Genomic DNA, 22,194 nt, shown 5'->3' with positions numbered 1-22,194 from the left:
TTAAGAAGTGGGGAGAAAAACTGCCCACAGCTGTTATATTACATCAGCTTTCCTAACTACTTCAGACAACTCATTTTGGGTTTGTAATTTATTTTTTTTTTAAAAAAAAGCTAAATTGGCATAAAACATAATCCTTCCTTCTACTTCAAGTGCATTCTTTTCTTTTTTTTTTTTTTTTAATCTTGTCAGAGATTCCTGGTGAAGTACAAAAGTCAGAAAATGAACTATACTTTCTGCAAGCACCCCAATAAGTTTTGAGGGCAACAAGCTCCAAGGGTCATTGGTTGGCCTTGGCATATTTCTGCACGACCCTTACATGAGTGAGTAATAGGTTTTCATCAGAGACCTCACAGGTCTGTAGACCTAAGCTTTTGGGATAGAACAAATTTTACATACTACTTTTTTTTTCCATAAATAAGCTAATGAGAAATGTCTGTCAGTTGAGATCAAGTCAGAGAAAGAGGGAGTGGGAAAAAAAAAAAAAGAAAAAAAAAGCTAAACTGAAAAGGACCAGTAGAGCCCAGAAAGCTCTGGGAAGGAAGGATGGACTTTGGACTGGGCACACCCTGATGTGGGGGAGATGTTCCTGTTCAAGACTTGAGGTCCCTCACATTTTATGCCCATGTACTACAAGATGAGGTAACTACCTTTGGTCTTTTTAACATTAAAAATGCTAAAGACCACATCACATATGAATTCAAGGATAATTATAATATTTTTTGAAGTTTTAAAGTATTATTCCATCTGCATAAAAAATAGCTTACAGCTGAGGAATCACAACCTCAGAATACTGAACACAGGGAGTCTGCTAGCAATTTATCTTGCAGTTCACTCATAAGATTAGCTTAAGTATTGATCAACCAGCACTAATTTTTATCAGCTTGGCTTCCCACCATGCTGCTGGTATGACTTTATACAAACTGCCCTTAAACACTTTTTTTCCTTCTTCACCAACCAGTAAGCCATTTCTTTATAGGAAAGGTATACAGATTGCTTCACTCCTTAGTAGTATGGTTCAGCTTGATCATTGACAGAAGGTTCTGCTATGTGAATACAAAACAGTATAGACTTGAAATGAAATACTGACATCTTTGACAATGGTGTTCTTTAAAATGCTGCATCCCCAGAAAACATTTTTATTCTGTCACAGTAGCATTTCCAACAGAAATCTGTTTTGTCGAGGAAAAAAAAAAAAAAAAGGCAAATAGCTACAAGTGTAGAAATGGAGCCTGGCAAACCACTGATGTTCTAAATACTATTACTACATATATATACCAGCAGCTAGCAACTTCATGCCCAAGCTAAAACCATAGCTTCTCACCTGAACTGGAGGAATGCAATCCCAGCAGCACGTTCAGCATGACATAAATTCCCATCAGGCAATGAGCGGTAGCCTGCAAGTGAATGCAGCCCTGGCAAGTCTTATGTCTCATTATGAAGAACAGAATTAAGAGCACAGACATGGTCTTTTAGTCCATGTTGTTTCTGTCAGACAGTAAAAATATCAGAGGGAAAAATACCACGAGACCTAGAGAAATGAACACTTAGAAGATAAACAACAGGCTTAAGGTAGAAAGAAAAGTTGAAAAATCACACTTGGTTCTGGATCCTGTGCACTAAAACTATGGGACTCACTTCACTAATCTGTTCTTCCAGAGTTAATTGCTGCTGTTTTTAAATGGCACTGCAATACCCCAAAGGAAATATACTTTCTTTAGAGAATTATTGCTTTTTTTAAAGTGTCATGATGTAGAAGCTCTGCACAAGTATACATATAGGGTATTTTCCTGTTGCCTCATTCCCTAAAATGTGAAGTATGTGATATCCAATGTTGTGACTTTGTACTGGATAACAACAACTGACTAGAAGAAAAAAAATACATTATCTTTCCATCAGATTACATTACAAGTGCCTTGACAGTCACTTCATGCTTGCAAGATTTACAGTACCTATGCCTATTAGGAAAAGGGTAATGTAATTTTCCTTTTTATTTCTAACTCTTCTGTTTCTGACAGTCATACTAAAGATAACAATAGGTTCATAATCCCTGATAAAGTGCTAAATTTCTCTTTGATACTAAGGCACAGTAATATCTGGAGTTTGGAAAATTTGGAGGTCATAGTTTATTGTTGTTGGGTTTTGTTATTGCTTTTCTTCTCCTCCCCTCCAAAAAAAAAAAATGCTCATACTTGGCTTGTGTTACTAAATGAGTAACTCATTGTTATTCACAAGATTTAACCAAGAGATCCATAAAGGACCACAGAATTAAAATGAAAATGTAATTTTTAATTAAGTTAACCCCAGTTTCATTTGTGACATTAATCTTGCCTCTGTTTCTCCTTCTCTGTTTTCTCAAAATTTCTGTGCAACAATTGAAAATTAATATATCCTTCCTCTGTGCAATTCCTTAAAATACTACCTACAACTAAACAGCATTTACTTTGAAATGCATTTTACCCTGCACTCCCTTACTTCTACATGAGGACCAACAATGCTTTTTCCAAGTCCAGTTTTCTGTTCCATGTTGTTTTTAAAGGAATCTTCAGGTTTTGCTGCTTATGTAAGGAAGCAGGCATTTTGATCAAGCTACAGTAGTAAAGGCATCCACAGGATCTCTCTCATTTTGCACTTAGAACACTGAACCCAGTACATACTAACAGAGAATGGGAGTATCATTTCTGCAAACTCAAAAGCCTAGCTCTGGGTAAGCTCTGGTAGGCTTTTTTTTTTTGTTCATTACTTTAATCTTACTTGGCATATTTCTGATTTCATATACTGTCCACAGGGGGGTGAAAAAATACATTCAATAGGAAAGCTAGAGATGATTTTTATCCATTAAAAAAATAAGCAACAGAAAATGCCCAAATCTTTACATGCAGACCTACTTGCTAACAGGATCTAGCTATTTTTAATAGCAGTATGTTAATACGAATGTTTTATATATGATCCATCTTGTTTGAATTTTTCCCTGTGATATTTGATTACACCAGATTAAACATGATCTATTCTTCCAGTAATATATGTCTGGACTAACGCTGACACTGAAAAGCCTGTCAAGAAGGCAGCAAGAGGATGACCACAGCAACACTTCGCTGTAACCCTGCTAGCATTTGTCATGGTCCTCTCAGGTACAGAGATGTGCTGGCACTGCCTCAGTCTTGTCACTGAGAGAGCCTGGGTCACAGGAGATTATAGACTGAAGATCGTCTCTAGCCCTGTCCAACACCTGTACATGTACTGTGCTATTCAGCCAGGACCACACTCAGATGGTCTCCATGGGATTTAGAGACAGTTACTTCCAAGCTAACGATTTTTCTGGTATGGGACAATTTTCTGCTACAAAAACTACCTTTTCACTGCTTACCAAAAACTGAAGTTTAAATCTACTACTAAACTTAGCTAATAACTTAATTTTTGGTGATGCATGGAGCTGCACAAAATATATCAACTGAGCATCAGTATCCTCTCTGCACTTGTGTATTCATGCTGCTTCAGACTGCTTCCCAGTCAGGCTGTAAGGAGTGCATCATAAAAAAAATAAATTATTCAATCTATATATGGTTGTCACATAAAATAATTGGCATTACATAATTATCATCGTAGTTTTTCATATAATCTTTTCACTCTTTAGTGAGATCTCCAGTATTACTAAATTTAGAGATACTAGCCAAACAATACTATTTTGCAGATGAAAAAATAAGGTAGAAAGAGACCAAGCGATGTGACAAAGATTTGATGACAATTTATGGAAAGCAACCCCCCCAAAAATATATCCTTGATTTTAAGTCATTTGCCTCAAATAAATGCTTTTTCATTTATTTTCTTCTTTCAAACAATTCTTTTACATCAATATACAAGTATTATGTCCTATTATGTATTTGCTACCGCATGCATAAAATTCTCTGTGAATACACCTTTATGATTAAGAAGGTGTAATTGACCTTAAGTAAAAGGCATAGTGGCTAAAAATCTGCTTTTATTAACCAAATGCAATGCCTTAAATGTAGCATCTACAAAAAAAAAAAAAAAAAAGAGTTCTGCAATTGAATCCTGGATGTTATCGCAAAACTTTACCGTATAACAACTAGTAATTATATATTTTTAAACTATTCCAAGCAAGAACAAATATTTTGAAATTTATGAATTTTCTAACTTTAAAGATATCGTATATATATATATTGAAATTTGAATTGTTTCAGCATTCCTTTAAGCATATTTCCAATCCTTCACAGTGCCAAATAAGTACATTTCTATTTCTGCATGCGTACACACACATTTCAAATGTATAGGCAGGAAAAGTTAAGCGGCCAGTAATTTAAACAACGTAAATTGTATGTTATAAGAAACACTTCGGTATATAAAAATGCAAAACCTTTATATTTTAACCTTTCATCACTTGAGCTTTGCCAAAGAACACCTAAATACCATATTTTTATACCAGCTATTTAACAACATATTTTTTTCTATGGTCTAATTTGTTGTGCTTGTCTTTCCTGCCCTTTCATTCCCTCAAGTTAATGTGTTATTATTTCAGTTGCACAGCACAATACATAGTTGCAGAAAGTCATTATGCTGCAATCTAACAAAAATATGTTTTTGTACACTCATCTAATAATAAATGAGGACAACATGTGCCTGCATAGTTGGTAACCTTACAATAACACAACATTTAATAAAGGTAACATACAATGTGAGACCTAGTCTAATAAGTCTGGTCTATACAGTTAAAATACATAAATAAATAAAATGAAGAAAACTAAAACAAAAAATGCTAAATTCTTAAAGATACTTCAGTGGCATTTTCATTGTCTAGAAACATTACGAAATGCAACAGCAAGTTTCTGTAAAACAGTCACTGTTAAAGTCGTAATGCCTGGTTCTTAGTCAACTGTGAAAAATCTGTGTAATATTGCACAGCGATCTTTCATCCTGATTTCCCAAGGAAATACTGCTTATGCAATGATGGTCTGTTTGCATATATTTCTTTATTTTTATTTGTTGATTCCCTCTAAATAACTTCTGAACCTGTTAAAGAGTTTCAGCCACAGGGGACAAAGTGGCAACAGCCTCAGAGGTAATTATGCTTCTATACAGTTCATGAAAACGTACATTCAGTTATGAAAGAGAGAGAAAGCTTTCATAGAACCACTTCAGAAAATGCACAAGTACTAGATCAACTAGAGTACCAGGAAACCCACAGGGGACTAGAAGCCACAACAGATTGCCCCAGGTAGAAGGAGCTTGGGGAGTCAGCATGGAACAGGGGCTATCCATACAATTTTGATGCAGTGGCTGTTGTGGAGGGTAAGAAAATTTAGTGTTGTTAATAGCTCAGATACATATTGTTTTTTGCCAGCTGACATCAGGATGAGGGAAAAACATCTGATTTCCAAGTTGAGATCCTGACTTTGGGTCCAGCACAGCTGGAGCACCCGGTCCAACAGCCTCAGTCCTTGTCCCCAGAAGCGTTATGTGGAGTAGGGCACTCTCCAGAAGAGATACTTCTAGAGGTAGAGTATTGTCAAGAAAAAAGAAATTTTCCTCTACTGCTACTAATAATACTCATTTGCGGCACACTGCTCAGAGACTATAGTGGTGTTAGAGAACGATCCATGCCATACACTGCCATGATACAGCACCTGCTAGTAACTTGGCAGTCTGCACTAGCCTATGATTCCTCAGGTGATAACAATGGTTATCCCCACTGCCCATAAGTTTATATATAAATATATATATATAATCAAACTATAATAGAACGGATTTTCTATTTAATGTATTGTTTCAATTTATGGAATATTTTTTAGCACCAAACTATATAGGTTCATACCCTATCAGTTATTCACACCCTCCAAATCACTAACTAAATGAGAGCTTCTGGATAGCTGAGACATTCAACAGGACCACCTCACTGTTTCATGGCTTGGAAAACCTACTTTGCCTTTCTTATACGGTCCCAGAGCATACGAAAAACTTACTTTATGATTACTTTATGCTGTCTTGCTCAGATCAATGTATCTCACTAGAATGTAAGACACTGAATACCAACATGGTAGGCACTGGAACCCAAATAATTACAAGCTGTCAAGTCTTTGCCACAAGCTTCAAATCCAAACTGAACTCTCAGCCTTCCTGAATACGAAGCCATCTCCACAGGGTGTACCACAAAAATGGGTTCAAGGTCATAACAGTTTGTTTACCACAATTGTTTCAAGTACGTTTATTTTTCTACCCATACTTCTGATTTTCATCCAAAACAAAGGGAGTAGTCAAGGCCTATATAACTGAGGACAGTCCAAATCCTAAGTTTACAGAAAGGTTCTATTCCCACATGGTTTTTTAAGTCATACTATTCACTTCTTAATACCTCTTTTTAGTTAGACTACAAAGTAAGCCCAGAGGCACAGAGGTGCATCATGATCCATCCAGATGCTAAAACACATTTGTGAGTCAACCTTTCCAAAACAGTACAAGGGTTTCAGAAAACTCAAGCTAAGTACTGAGAGAGTGTGCCACCTCTACAGAGCACTCTTGTGACTCACAGTTCACACACAGAATACAAAAAAGGCACCTTTTGTTGGATGATGTTTTTTCAAAGCATTTTTATAAACTGTCGAGTAAAAATGCTAACATTTCTTAAATATATTCTGATCATTATTAATTATACATGTTTTAATACAGATACTATTAAATGTTTTATTTTTAATACATTTAATTATTAATATATTCAATATTAATACTTATTAGTAAAGATTATTATCTTTCTTTATTGTCTTTCTTTCTTTATTATCTACAAAGGAAATAACTGTATCCTCTTTTTTTCCCCCCCTCCGGGTGACTGCATCATCTGAAAAGTTAACATCAGATTTCCTTTTACAGCAATAAGACATTTTAAGACAATTTGAAACAGAAAACTTAAAATACTCATGCTAAGTTTGAAAAAAATGCAATATTCTGAGAAGCCTGCAGAAACAATACAAAGTGAGATCCAACTAGGATTAGAACAAAAAATTTAAAAGTAATGCAAAAAATTAAAAGTAATGCATTTCATGCACAATATGAGACAGTCTTCCATAGACTTCCATATCTTCAGATTTAGATAAATAGGTACTCCCTTACTAGTAGAATGGACTGTTGATGAGCAGTTTGAAGTTTCTCAGTTTACTTGATTAAAGTTGCATAAAATGAGGAGTTTTGGTTTAAGACAATTGCTCAGTGAGACCTCTCACTTGTGTAACACTCTTGAGAAATCACCAGGACTTGGGAGGACTAACACTTCTGTAATCCAATTCCTGTTGTGACATGCCTTGGAAAGCAAAATAATAAGGTGAAAGTTGTCTCTAGTTTACTGTACTATGGCTTGAAACAGCTCTCTGCTCAAAAAGTGGTTTTGAGCACTCCAGGAAAAAGCTAGAATATACAAGTCACTCTGTTCCACCTGAAATTTTACTTCCCCTCTAAATTTTTCAAGTTCAACATAAATTATTTTATAGCCCACATGAGCTAATGCTCTTGTGGTTCACAGTAACCACAAAAGAATTACTGACACACGAGTCTTGTCTCCGTGGCATTCTCTTCACTAACTTTTTGTTCCTTTTAAGACCACAAGGAGTGCAAAGCTAAACTGAATAAGTAAGCCTTAACTTCAGCATGCCTACATTCTAAGCACATCATCTTGTAAACTGAACATTACTTCAGTTGGGTTTTCCTGCTAATGTACTTCATATGATTCTCTACCTCTCCTTTCAGGCAAGGAATAAAAATTCTTTTTGGTCCATTATGATGAGCCATGAACAAACACTGCCAGCAGCTGCTGCCACGGTGCTCCATTTTAAGCGTCTGTAGTAACACTCTGAAGTGGTTTGTGTATAACTAGAGGCATAGCTCAGGAACCTTGTCTAAAGGTTAGGAGTACTCATCCAGATATAGTTCAACCACACCCACTGCTTCCACCTCTTAAGCAGATTATCCAAGCCATTTCCAACTTCCCTGCTGAAACTGGACCTTTGTAAATACTGATGAGCAGTGTGCAGGGACAGAACAAGCAGCAGAGCATTTGAATCTGATGAGAATGTCACCACCTGACTCCTAACCTTTGCTGCAAGAATGACTTATAGATTTTTTATTAGCAGCATGGCCAAATAGCACTTACCATACACAGAGATGACACCCATTTCATCTGTAATGTTGTGAAAAATCAATACTATAAAATTAATAAGGTTTAGATGGTGATGATAGTTGAGGCTACGCACCTAAGGTACTTTGTTGTTGTTGTTTTCTGACTGTTTTCAATACCATTTGCAATGTCTCTTCAGGTTAAAGTATTTCTCTAACTAGATAACTAACAAGGTTTTTTAAAAGTACATCCTCAATACCATTGCCAGCTTATTCAAATCTAATTCATTATGAATCCATATGCATCTTAGTTTTAAGTTTCCTTGTCAGATGTATAAAAATGTAGATTAAACCTAAAAAAATAAAAGAAAAAAAAAGAAAGAAAAAAATGAGGAAATGTTTTCCTCTATTTCTAAACACCAAGGCTTTATTTGTAATATGTTAGGATTATATTTACTGATTTCTTTTCTTTCAATAAATTTGTAATCCTATCTTTTATTCCAGATTTTCTCTAAAATGTTTGCAAACATCTTTATAAATCATCATTGTTACAACTGAGAATTAGCTAGTCAATAAATAACACACATCAGAACTACTCCATTCCATAGCATTTAATATTGCTAATATTAAATGAAGTATTTATTACATCTATAACTGTATGCAGAGAAAAGTTAATATTCACTTACATAGACTGTTCAGACAGTTAGCTTTATCCTAACCCTTGAAGGTGCTTAAGGGATTATTCCAGACCTTGAAATATATTGTTTATTTTTAATTTACAGTTAGACTAGTCATACGTCTCAGTATCATATACTTAATTACCTGGCTTAATACACAACCATAAACAGCAGACACATCGCACACATGTATAGTAAAATATTTGTTAACGTTGAATTAAATATATTTTTTTCCTTTTTTTTTTTTTTTCTTACTATATGGAAACTTTCACTTGTCATATAATATATGAATATATTCATGAATACACAAATGTAACAACTACTTTATATCAACAGCTCTATATAATGAAGGTATTCTTAGGAATGAACATAAAAATAATTTAGCTAAGCTGCAGGAGATATTTTAAGATAAGGCATAATATAATTACTCATTTAGATGCACTGACAAAGTAAGTTGAGAGGTAAAAAAAAAAAGAAAAGACTATAAAGACTTTTAGACTTGCTGACATGATTATTTTCCAAACGAGTGACCTATATATACAGAAAACAGTGTTTCTACAACAGAGTTGCACAGTGCGTTTATTCCATTGAAGTTTCCAAATGTTTTCCTCCCTAATTCATCAGTTGGTTCTAAGCAGATTAGACAGAAACCTCATTCTCTAACCCCTCTAAACACTGACTGCAAACATACAAACATGGAGCTACATCAATGTCACTGTCTGCTCCAGTGATAAATGCTGTCCAATTTCTTTGTCTGGAATATAATTAAAAATAGAAGTATTGGAGACCAGTGAGCTAAACAATCCAAACTATATGTCAGGTACATTAGTGTTACCATTACATATACCAGTCTTCAGTATAATAGTGTACACAGCGTAGTACAAGTCTTTGACTGGATGTTTATTTTAGTTCCAAATTGATGGTAGTGCCTTCCTGTATTTTCAGTGTCCATCCCCATTCACTCATTTCTATTCTGTTCCTTAACTTGACAACTGCTTAGAAACTGTACTATGCAGTACAGTTCAGAACACTAACTTTGTTGTTGAGGTTTGTTTTTACACTTAAAATATGAAGACTTTTTAATTGAAGGTGGAAAGAGGTTGATCAGTTACTCACAGTCTCTCCAGGGATCTCAGCCCAAAGAAAGAGCCATTCTTCAACCATAAGATCTTGTTGTTACTCAGAATCCTAGAAGAAGTCAGGAAAGAATTTGGTTAATAGAACATGATAATTCCACTGATTAAAAACATGTAATTATAGTAAATGACTGCTCTGTAAAATACTAATCACAAAATTCTGTGCCTCATTTGCATTTTCCCATCATAGCAGTAAATAAATATTACCATTTCCTTCAGTTTCTTATTTATTAAATAAAAGCATATTCAAGAAATACGTTAACAAATGAACTTTGGCTACGACTTGGAAAGTATAATATCAATGTGTCCCCACATCACTAGTAGATTCAAAATTACTACTGGCAAAGATATTTGCTGGACTTCCAGTCAACAAAAAGGCTGATGAAGCAAGGGAGATGTTAAAATCTGTTCCCTTAAACTAGAAGATCTGCTGTAACAGATCTACCAGCCCTAACCTGTTCTCTTAAATGCTGAGGTAGAAAACAGAAAATATTTTCTTTTCACCTTCTATAGAAGAGGGGAAAAAAAAGAAGAAAAAAAAAAAAGGACTAAAAAAAGGACTACCACAAAAAGAGGCTTAGTCAAAAATGCTTTCCTCTTGCAACCTCTATACAGTAGAAATTCAGTAATGCAGCTAAGTTTGTCCCATTCACAACCATCAAGTACAAACGCAAAATGACCCTACATACAAGCTGTTGAAGAATTTGTCTATTTTTCCTCTGTTGATGTCACAAGAGGCCCTAATTTAGTGATTTTTCACTGCAATATTTTCCTGTCTATTTCAGAAGCAATACAATACAAATATGCAGTCATTCTGAAGATGTTACCTATTAAAACCTTACAATATACAAAAGAAGTGCAATTTGTTTTGGAAGCTCAAGGAATCTTTTTTTTTTTTTTAAAGAATGGTTATACAATGTGCAGAAGAAACTTCTGTCTCTTAACAAATCTTATTCCACCTGCTGTAAAAAAGGAATATTTTCATGTAACATTTACAATAAGTTATAGAAGAGGACAAAGTCCATTTCAAAATAAGAGACATTGCTTACCATAAGGCTAGAAACCAAATGTCAAGAAATCTTATGCTCATAACTAGAAAGTTTGAGACTTTGTGAACCAACATTTTGCTTTCTTTCCAAAGTTTTAAAATTATGCGTTGCACAAGACTATCTTAACTTGTCTGGCTCTTAGTATTTCTTATTACATATAAACAGTAAGTGCTTTACCCAAGCATATGCATATTACATAATTTTTTAAGTTTAGATGCAAACAACAACACATTAATACTGATACTGAAACAAAGTATAATTCATGTAGAAAAATATTATGTTAATAAGATTTGAAGATTTTTTTCAAGTTATTTGTAAAGTTCACCAATAAACATATACATATAATTTGATGTAGTTTGATGGCCCACTGCCAGAGGATATGAAGAACAGAGCAATTCAGCTCTGAGCTAGGAGCTAATCTGTGTGTTATGACACCCTGGTGTGACTGAATGAACTTGTGCAGCAACATTACTCATTACCCAGAACCAGGCACTATAACATACACGTGGCAATCTGGGATCAGTCATGAACAATTAAACCCAGGTATCTGAAAGCATGCAGATTCCCGTGTTTACAACAAAAAACAGCTATGCTTCAATATACACACAGTATACTGTCATGATCTAAGAAAGTACACATCTCGTAAGATCTGCCTTCTACTTTTCAGATAAAAAAAATCATATGTACGACATTAAGTATTTCTCTAATCTAACTCTTTAGGAAAGTCTTAGCAATGTATTTCAGCAAAGACATAATGAAAGATCAAAAATCAATTTGTCTTATTTGTCAGATTTTCTGAATTTTTTTTTTTTTAGGTACCCACACTGTGACTAAATTTGGTAATTGTTTTAAAATTATAAATGTATTTACATTTTCCAGTTTAGATATTAAGTTTTATATTATTTTATTCTGTTCTTTCCTTGATCTTATCTTCGGAGGCTGCACAGAACTTGGATCAGTCAAGAAAAAATAAAGTCCCAAAATTTAAATTGGCTAGGCTTGGAAAGACTAATATCTCAAATTCCACTTCATATTGGGTCATTTAGTTATATACTGTGTTACAGAGAGACCATCTCTGAGGCCTATTACAATGACATTAGATATAAATATTATATTTGGACTGATCTGCAAAGGCTGATTCACAAAGATACGTGCACTTCAGAACTCTCATCTGGCTTAGATACAACTATTTCTGTCTTTGAAAGATGTTCACGGTGCCAATTTGTTTTTCCACTCTTCTGTTCATTATGCCTAGAAAAAGAGGGCAGTCTGAACATGGCTGGTAAGTCCACAAAAATCCCACAAGTGAGCAGCACACAAGTATCCTACTCCACCTCTGGGTCTCCTGCCCTATGGCTCCAGTAAGTAGACTGAAAGCAGCATCTTTTATCCACATAAAACAAACTCCTAGAAATTACAGAGAACTATCTAAATAATAATAAATTACAAGATTAAACAGAACACTTGGTTTATAAACAGAACAGTCAGTAAACACAGCTCATCCTCTGCAATACTGCCATCTCATTTAGTCGCAACTTTGTTTTTCTGAAGAAGAAATTCTTGAAAAATAGGCACCACAAAATTAAAAAATATCATGGAATTTAACTACATAAATTTGCGTTTCTGAACTAACTCTTTCAGATCTTTATACCACACTTTCACAGAGACTTTCACACAGAGATCAGGTTTCGAAACTTAGGTTTCCTTCAGGGCCTTCTCTTCTCTACACTGCCAACTAAAATGGAGGTTTTATAAACACAGTAGTATGGACATCATAGTTAAAATACAATTGTTTTTCTGTTCAGAATATGAAAGGATCGTGACTTTAGAGAATCCTAGCATTCCTATAAGGTCTGTGGGGAAAAAAACATATATATTCTTCTCTAACAATTAATATGTTACCTACATTTCATTGAGATGGTTTGTTACATGAGAATCATCCACCTGCTTTTAATTAGCTTCAGTGATGTCCAAAACCTTGCAATGGGCTGTTATCAGAATGGATTTGATTTGCACTAAAAACCAGTTCTGTGAATACAATGAACAATTTCACTGGAAAACTTAAATCACATTACTTTTGTACAGTTATGAATCACGTCTTAAACTTTCCATGCAATTCATAACATTCTTCCCTTCTGAGAACATGCTGTGGGAAGGGGCTAGAAGGGAGGAAAATGTTTGTTACACTGTTCAGTATACAAACACAAAAATGAGGCTTAACTACAGATGATGAAAAGAAACCCTTTCAAGTAATCAATACCTGGTCAAATTGTAGCTCTTACAATGCTGAAATTACACTGAATAATTTTGTATATTACTTCTTTAGAAAAATAGCTGAATGGACATGAAAAATATGAATTATAACTTAACAAGTTAGGTATCTCTTTTCCCGTAAACACAGTTAGTCACCCACATACAGGAAGATGCTTGCAATTAGAGACCTGCAGAAATTTTGAAGGAAAAAAAGAGAGACATTAAGAATCCTTTTCACATACTTACAGACACAAAGGTTTATTGGATAAATACATGGAAAAGGGTGCTATTCACACATTTGATTTTGGATAGCTTATACTATAATTACAACTTTGAGATGTAAAAGTACTTTTAACCACATCAGAAAACTAATCATTTATTTTAATAAAAGATTAAATGTAATTTTGATTTTTAGAACAAATCACTGCTGTGCACACATTATTAAGTATTTCTCACATTTTATTCATTCACAGCATTTTCACTTGCCTTATTTTTTTCTCCTGTGCTATTGAATCATAGTGATAAAATAAATATTGCTATACATTGCAGCTAGGCAGCTGGTTTAAATAATTACCAGTTTCCAGCCATGTGTTAAGAATCTCACATTTTAAATGTTTTATTATGAGGAGAGAAACACTAAGAAAATGAACACTCTTTATTCCAGTGAAGTTATTTTCCTAAACCAAATTCCATTCAATGTTTTACTTTTCTTTTTAAAAAATAAATAAATAAATCATTTCCTGGAGAAACCTTTTGAGAAGGTATTTATTTTAGAGTTCAGTGTTCAGAATGTCCTTGCAATATATATAATTATATAAATATAAACCCCAAGTAACTGGGATCTAAAATGCAAACCAAATAAATCAGATGATGGTACTCGGTCCTAGCTCTCATGAAACCCATCTATCTTAGATACTACTGGCGAGCACCATTCCCCTGATCAGACACATTACTGACCTGCCACCTCACTTCCTTAATCCCTTTGTAACTTATGTCTCCTTCTCCCAAGATGCTTTGGGGGACTGTTTGCCCCAGGGACCACATCCAGAAGACAGTAACTCTACACCAGGTTTGTCCTTTCCCACCCTGTGGAGCTGTTCCCACAGGCTCTGAAGCCTCCAAACACTCTCTCATGACCTATAGCTCAGGCTATACCCTAGAGCATGTAATCCATACGTCACGCAAACACACTTCTCTGGTGGGCTGCAACACAGGCTGTGGGCTATTTCATTCATACCACACTGGAAACCAACCAACTCACATACGCAGCAGTGCTGCTTATTTGGAAGACTTGAGGGCCGGTGGAGATAGAGATCAAGTATGTGCTATGAGATAACTAGTCCAAAGTGTGAATACTAGGCAATTTTCCATTTGTCCTTTTCACCTATATAAAGGTAGAAGGTTGCAAGGCAGGTTCATATTTAAATGTCAGCTTTTTTTCTTTCCCCTCTTCTTTGGAGGAAATGACTATGGTGAAACAAATATATAAGTTCTTGATATTCAAGGCAAATATGAATGTATTTGCAAACACATATCTAACTGCATATACTTGCTACCTTTAGGAATTTGCTAGGCAGCATCACAGAGAAACCAACAGAGCACAAATAGAACTCCCTCAGAAAAAAAGAAGTGGGGTTATTATGATAAAGGTGCTGCTTGTCTGATGTTTTCTGAATGCCTAGAGAGACCAAATTATGCCCTGCTCTCACAACCAATATCCCCAAACTGTTCCAGCAGCAGCCACAGAACAAACAGAAGAGTTGCGGTATTTTCAGCTTGTGCATTATATGACTACATGAGCATTACTGCATAAAAAGGGCCAGGGATCATTCCCTGAGGCTAAGCTGCACCAACTACATGGCTCCTGGCCTTAGACCTCCTCTTGGCCCCTTCTGGTGTTCAGATGATCCTAACACAAGTATCGGTTTGTTCAGAGTATCTGAAAGAGCATGGAGGGAATGCCACAGGGAATCAGAACAGTGTTTCTGAAGCATGATGTATGGTGTGGAGGTGTGTGGCTTGCCTGGGAACAGAAGATTATTTGCCAATGGAAAACCTGCTGGAACAGGGCTGGAGAATTGTGTGAGACAGTCTCAAACTTGCCCTTTTTGGGTAGAACATTGGCATGAACGTTTTCCAGCACAGTGCTGCCTGACAAGGACCAAAATCATGCCAAAGAGCTTGCTAACAACTGAGAAGTAAAGACAGTCAGTGAGCCATTGCTTCCACTTTATGTTCTTCTTTATTAGTGCTGACATACCTAAAAGGATTGATTGTTCTAATGGACTACAACCCATTTCTCTGAACTCCTTTCTAGTCCTCCTTTAGAATTAATCAAACAAAAATCACATCTCAGTTTCCTTAAATGGTTTCCATGACTTTTGCTTTCATGAAAAGCACTATGAAAAGTGCAAAGATGTAATCCTGAGCAACAAAGTCTTATTCAGGTATAAAACGTGCCTAGAATTAGATAATCTACTGTAGTATTTCAAGATTTGTCAAACAAAAATTTCTCAGTCATAATGCAAACAAACTTCAATTACAACCCCTCAAGCAAAGAGAAATAATCTTTATATCATGCCCTTGAAGTCAATGGACTTGGGTTCACTCAATATAATAAACAAATTCCACAGATGAGGCCTTTTCAGTGAGACAATGTCACATCCCAAAGAGCATGAACTCATGCAGTATTGAATCCCACAGAAAAAGCACATCTCTGATAACCAGACCCAAGAAAGACAAAACATTTAGATGGAGCCTGCAGTTCCCAAATGCATACTGAACAGAGAAGGAAGAGTTACTTAAAATATGCATTTCCTCTGATAATTTTCCCAGAGAATAAAAAAATAAATAAATAAAAACTTCACTTAAAAAAAAAAAGTCAATTTACATTGGATTTTCTGCTGGGCAGCCCAGGAACTAGTTCAGACCAGACTTGACCCAGTTCTGCATCTAGCTGATGGATGAGCTGATGAGATGAGATGAGATGGATGAGATGTTCAGCTCGTGACCCCCTCTGAACTCCTTTCTTTAAGGTCCATTCCAACACCAGCTGAAGGTACACCAAAAGTACCACAGGAAAGAGCAACCACTCCTGTCCCTGCTGTGCACTTCCTCTTAATTTCTGTTGTTTTTTTTTTCCTCCCCCAAACTTCTTAGATAGGAGGGTGTGCTAGATGGATATCCAAGATAATTTGACAAAAGATAGAAAGCTCAGTCCATTAAGACTGTAGATCTGGGACCTCTGCATTGGGGTTGCGTGAAGAAATTGTTTTTTAAATTTTAGAGCTTCTCTTACATACTAACTTCAGTTCAAGCAGAATAGAACAACTTTTTTATATAATCTATACAAGCACTAATAATAATTCCTTTAGATGAAACTGATAACAGTTGAAATGTAACTGTCTATGCTGTTTCTTCTCTTTACAGTCATTATGTGATCAGATACAAAAGAAGTGTGTGCATACATCCCATAAAAATGTGAGAACAGTACTTCATTTCTTTATGGTATCAGAATAAGACTGGAATTGTTTATGTTGAAATACCACAGTGTAAAAATGATAAATTATTTTTAAGGTTTTGAAATCCTCCTCGGTAAACCAGAATATTGTTTATTCCCACAACACGCATAATTCATTGAGAGTTGCACCATAAAAACAAATTGGGAAGGAGCTTGCATGAGAAAAATGGTAAGAATTAAAAAAAAAAAGACTTTTTTGTCTTTTTGTACTGCATATGTAGAGACATACAGAGCTACCATAAAGTACCATTAGTAATTGCACTTTTTTTTCTCCAAACTGAAGACCACAACTAAGCTACTACCTAAGACTTCAGTAAGTTCATAATAGTAAAGGTATATTGGGAGGAAAGTTGTAGAACAGTAACAAAACAGATTGAACACGTGAAAAGAGAAAAATGCCTGATGAACAGTGCTGACAGCTCACCAGACGAATGGGGTGTGGCAGACACCTGCACATTCTAATAAACAAACAGAAAGGAGGAAAAACTTGTAAAATGAGAAAGGTATTTATCAGTTCATTATCAGTCACTATCTGTGTACTTAAAACTTAAGACAGTAATTCATAGTGCCTGTGTTTGAAAATACCCAAATTTAAAAAAGCATCAGGAGAAGTTATCAGAATACTACAGATGCGTATAATAGTCTCGAGCAACATATTCCTCCCTAAGATGACTGTGGTCTATCGTATTGTTTTTCAAAATAAACTAAATCCGTTTTCAACATTCTTAACAGGGGTCATACAAAAATGCTACAGCACATAATACAAAGTAGTCATTTAACACCCTAATTCCAGTTGGTTTTATTCCAGTGTATTCCAGCTGTCAAGCAATCAGCTTTAATTTACTTGCAGCATAACCAGTCCCAACCACTGAAGAAATAAGAAAATTTTCAAAATGACCTTAAAATGTAGATAAGTAGTGTGCTACCAGTGGTGAAAAAAAAATAATAATGAAAAGATATAGCCAAAGCAGTAACAATATACTAATTATCCATCTAATTAGAACAGTAGCAGTTGAAACATATTTCCAGAGCCTGACACTATGTGATGATAGCAAAAGAAGTGATAGAACTATAAGCACTGAGATATCTACTCTAGATAATTACTTGAATGAAAGTCCCCCCAAAAGTGCAAGAAAATGCTAATAGTCCATCATACATTTGATAGAATGTAGTAGGAGAAACTGTAGCACTCATAATATGAGGCTCATAATATGACCAATCATATTACAGAAATACAATATTGCTTTTGTGGAAAATCACTGTTCAATAGCCTCACATTTAGTAAATCAAAATAAAAGGTGAAACTTATTTTTGTTTCTTCTGTTCTTACTGGTGGCTTTTCATCAACAGTCCTCTTGGGTTATATAAGAGCCTGCCAGGTCACACTCAAAATAACAAAGCCAGAGTTCTTGCATAAATCATCAGAGCAACTGATTTAATTGACTAAAAACATATTCAACAGCATTTTTGTGTAAACAACATCATAATCCAAACAGTAAAACAAACTATCGTCATCACTAACAGAATACACAACTTATGCTCTCCCTGGTTCAGTGGGATTAATGTGTTAAGGAAAAGAAAGCAGGAAGGTCATTCTTGACGAGAAATCTTAATATGATTTTGTAACAATGGGGGAGCTAAAGAGCTCCCAGCTTTTGAAACAAGCTCCCTTCACAAAAAGGTGATATCCATTAACTGAATGGGAAAAGAAGCAGCAGGAATCAAAGCATTACTAGGAGGACAGTAAGTACTTCAGAAAAGAAGTATGATTGTCTATTTTATGTTTTGTTTTGTTTTTTTTTTTGTCAAGCACTGGCAAATTTCTGAAATAAATGATCCTCTTAAGTAAAGCATTTTTTTCCATAAAACCTAGGATGAAAAGATCATATCTATAGATCAGTGGAAACCTAAAGTATTCTACAGCAATTCTACAGTTAAAGTTCAATTAACTGTATTCAAGGAATTCAACACCTAAAAATTTATTTCATTAGTGGGTAACTGTAGAAGCAGGTTTGACAAAATAAGCAGTACACAGAATAGAAGTGTGCGGTCCTATTTCACTGAAATCATGGAAAAACTGAATTTCTGAGGATATAAAAAACATGATGAATCATTACTATTTTACTACAGCATATTATAACGTCATTAAACTGTCTAGATAAATCTTGCTTTAAGAGGTTTTTATCTCAGTGCAGATAACTTTTTAAAATGTGATTTGGGAAAAAAAAAAAGATCTTTTGATAAGACAGCATTTCCACTATACCTTTTGAAAAACAGTGAACTTTTGGACTATGCTGCTACACGTATCACATGCACAATCTTTAGTCAAGAGATACTTATGTGTGTTTAACTTTCAGTGATGAGTCCTACTGAGTCTAGCAGAATTACTCATATGAATTAAATTTATTTGCCTTAGTTTCTGAAGATCAAAAGATTCTACTCTCAACATTTTCGTTGGAGAAAGAGAGGAATTGTTCAAAACTATCTCTACAATGAGAAGGGAATTCTTACATCTGAATTTTAAGTAACACACTTTCTGAAAGCATATGTAGGCATGACAGCATGGGTCTGCACGCCATGTTCTTCCTGGTTTTGCCTTTGACTCCTCGCATAGACTTTAAAATATATATATATATATATGCAAACACACGTACATATATACTTAAAATGCGTTTTTAATGGAAAAAATTAAGACTAATAGAAAATAATATAATATGTAAAAATTTTATGCAGTCTGTTTATAGGAGAATTAGCTTTTCATTTGCTTTTCATTCAACTCAGTTTACATTGCGGTGAAAAGACATTCTTATTTTTTAGTCATTCATATTTTCATACAGTTCACTGATAGCTATAGTGCAAACAACATCAGGAGGAGCAGAACAGCTGAGTGAACAACACACAAGAACAACGTGCAGATTTGAGCATTTCAGTATGCTCAGCACCATCTAGATAGACAAGAGCCTGAGAAGCCTACCTTTCTCCTCTAGGACAGGAAATTCTACACATTTCAGTGGGCCAAGGAGTTCATTTAGGATCCCCATTTTAAAATGGTGTGAAAGTTACTGGAAGTAATTAGCCAGGGTGATTCATTGTAAGGTCACCATGCATCTTATTCAAATAACCATCAGCATCCCAATCTGCCTCGCAGCTGAGCAAAACCTGTTCCTTTACATTAGCTATAATGAATTTGGGTAGTTTTACTCTTCAAATAAATTCTGAATCCTTGTTTAAGTTTAAAAGAATAATTAAATTTCAGTAATTTCCTTAGTCTAAATTTTTATTAGAAATAATTCACCTTTTCTATTTTGGATTTTACTACACCTTTCTAAGTCACTTTGAAAAAGGATTAACAGTTCCTAAGTCACCATTCCTTGTTTAATACACTTTTTCTACTACCTTTTATTTATTTCCCTCATATATCCTTTTAGCTTCTTTCCACATCGCTACTCTTACTCAGGCCAGCTCCCTTCTTTTAAAACCTGAAACACCTGTCCATCTTTTCCTAGTTTTGCTATTTTTGTATTTCTAAAACTGCATTCTGGATTTTACCTATTATTTCTGACATGACTTTATGATGAAATAGATGACGTTTTATCTAAAACATGATCAGAACTGACTTTAAAATATGCATGTCTCAGTTACTACAACAGATAAACAGTAAAACTCCTAAATATAAATCCAGAAGAACAGTAAAATTTTTTCACTGTAGTAACTTTTTTTGATTTCCTTGCAAACTGGTTTATTTCTATAACAGTTATATCTTAACTCATAGGTTTTGCTGGGACTGTAGTTGTGTTTTGCAAAAGAGATATCTGCAGTAGTGTTTTCTTAAATGATGATATATATCAACAGATAATTCAATAAAAATACAAAACTCATTCTGTATCCTTTGGGTATGAAAACTGAAAGCGTGAAAAAAAAGGCACATCTGACAGCAGAAAATTATTCCTAGATGAATTTTAAGAGAAACTCTTTTCTTGTAAGGAGACATTTTAAAGAGCTAGATTATTAAATCTAAGTTGTTTGCTCTATATTGCCTCAACCAGTAGGACTGCACATCAAAACACTCTTCTTGGTGCTTCATTTGGTTTCAAAGAAGACTGACAGGAGCAGAGATTTAAGTATAAACAGGGAGTGACAAAGTTTTTCTAAAGTACTGCAGACAGCTACTGGTATATGCTGTGGCAGAATGGGATCCCAAAATGTGAAACAGTTGGTGATCATTCATACGTAATTCAGAGAACCAGCAATCCCTGCATAACACATACGCGCTATCATATCAGCTTACAGTTCTTTTGATGGTACTGAAAATGGCTTGAAAATGGTTTTAAAAATTGAGATTCAGAAGAGCACCCAGTTGAGATAGTAAATGCAGGACTACATGTCTAATTACAGCTAATTCGCTGTCTCTGAATCACCTAGATTGGAAGGGACCTCCAGATCCACCTCATGCCCAAAGCAGGTCCAGTTAGATCATGCTGTTCAGGGATGTTTTTGAAAACTTGGGTTTTGAGCATCAACGCAGAGAGAAATGTGTGCCCAGCTATCCAGTAGGTTCACAGTCTTCCTATGATGGAAGCCTAGCACTTGTGGCTTCAGTGACCATTCAGTGCCCATTTCAGCAACAATGAGCTCAAAAGAAAGTACATTTAAACTATGAAGTCCTCCTTACTCTTAATCTCTATAGAATTTCTATTGTTTCGGGCACCAACTTAAAGAGATTACTTTAAAAATTCTCCATGTTAATATAATATTACAGACTAGATATTCAGAAAGAAGCAAATATTTCATGTTATCTTCTAGAAATAAGTAGGCTTTCAGCTTTTAATTTCCAGACTGAAAAATATATTAAGGTGTGTAAATAAGTACACTGAATTAATAATGAACTACTACAGGTAGAAGACTCAGTTTGCTTCACTAGCAGTACTGATTTTAAGCCTGTGCCAGGCTCTTGTTTCTTACCTCTGCAAGTGGATTTTGCACTGGTGAAGAACAACATAATTATCTTAAGAAAATGTGCTAAAACCTAAGATTCCCATAAGCAGTTTTGGAAAGCAGTTCTCACCCAGTGTAACAAATGTAACACAGGAGCAATCATCTCCAAGTGCACCTACCTCTCTGCTTCTAGAGCTAAAATGGCCAGTGACAGTCTTACTTATGATCTGTCTTTTTTTTTTTTTTTTTTTTTTTTTTTAAATCTTAGCCTCAAATGCTATCTATCAGCTCAGGTACTTTAAGTTATCTTCCCAAGGCTCTGTTGTTCAATATTTGATGTTCTTTCCATTTTAGTTATAACTGCAATCTTAGAAATAAAGCTTTCAACATAACTGTTCAAAACACTGGTATAAATAATACAAACAAACAAACAAACAACAACAACAACAAAACTAAAGTTTTATCTGACTTCCATCACAAAATAACTTTTTCCTACCTTGCTTTGTCTTTGT

The 22,194-nt window shown here is 34.9% G+C and overlaps 1 protein-coding gene across 5 annotated transcripts in view; it reads right to left on the bottom strand.

Annotated features, from left to right (window-relative positions):
* Positions 1-22,194, bottom strand: part of ADGRA1 (adhesion G protein-coupled receptor A1) — a 281,000-nt gene that overhangs the window by 226,413 nt on the left and 32,393 nt on the right. For 4 of the 5 annotated variants that reach the window (XM_048060556.2, XM_067000767.1, XM_048060559.2 and 1 more), the window contains one exon: positions 9,906-9,977. In XM_048060556.2, the coding sequence (XP_047916513.1) occupies positions 9,906-9,977 (72 nt within the window). Of the gene's footprint in view, positions 1-8,249; positions 8,466-9,905; positions 9,978-22,194 lie in introns of all 5 variants that reach the window. The other variant, XM_048060561.2, reaches the window with a different exon arrangement.

This window comes from Anser cygnoides, chromosome 7 (genome assembly GCF_040182565.1).
Source record: "Anser cygnoides isolate HZ-2024a breed goose chromosome 7, Taihu_goose_T2T_genome, whole genome shotgun sequence".
NCBI lineage: Eukaryota > Metazoa > Chordata > Aves > Anseriformes > Anatidae > Anser > Anser cygnoides.
The sequence above is the reverse complement of the archived record's forward strand: the minus strand, read 5'-3'. Positions and strand labels throughout refer to the sequence as shown.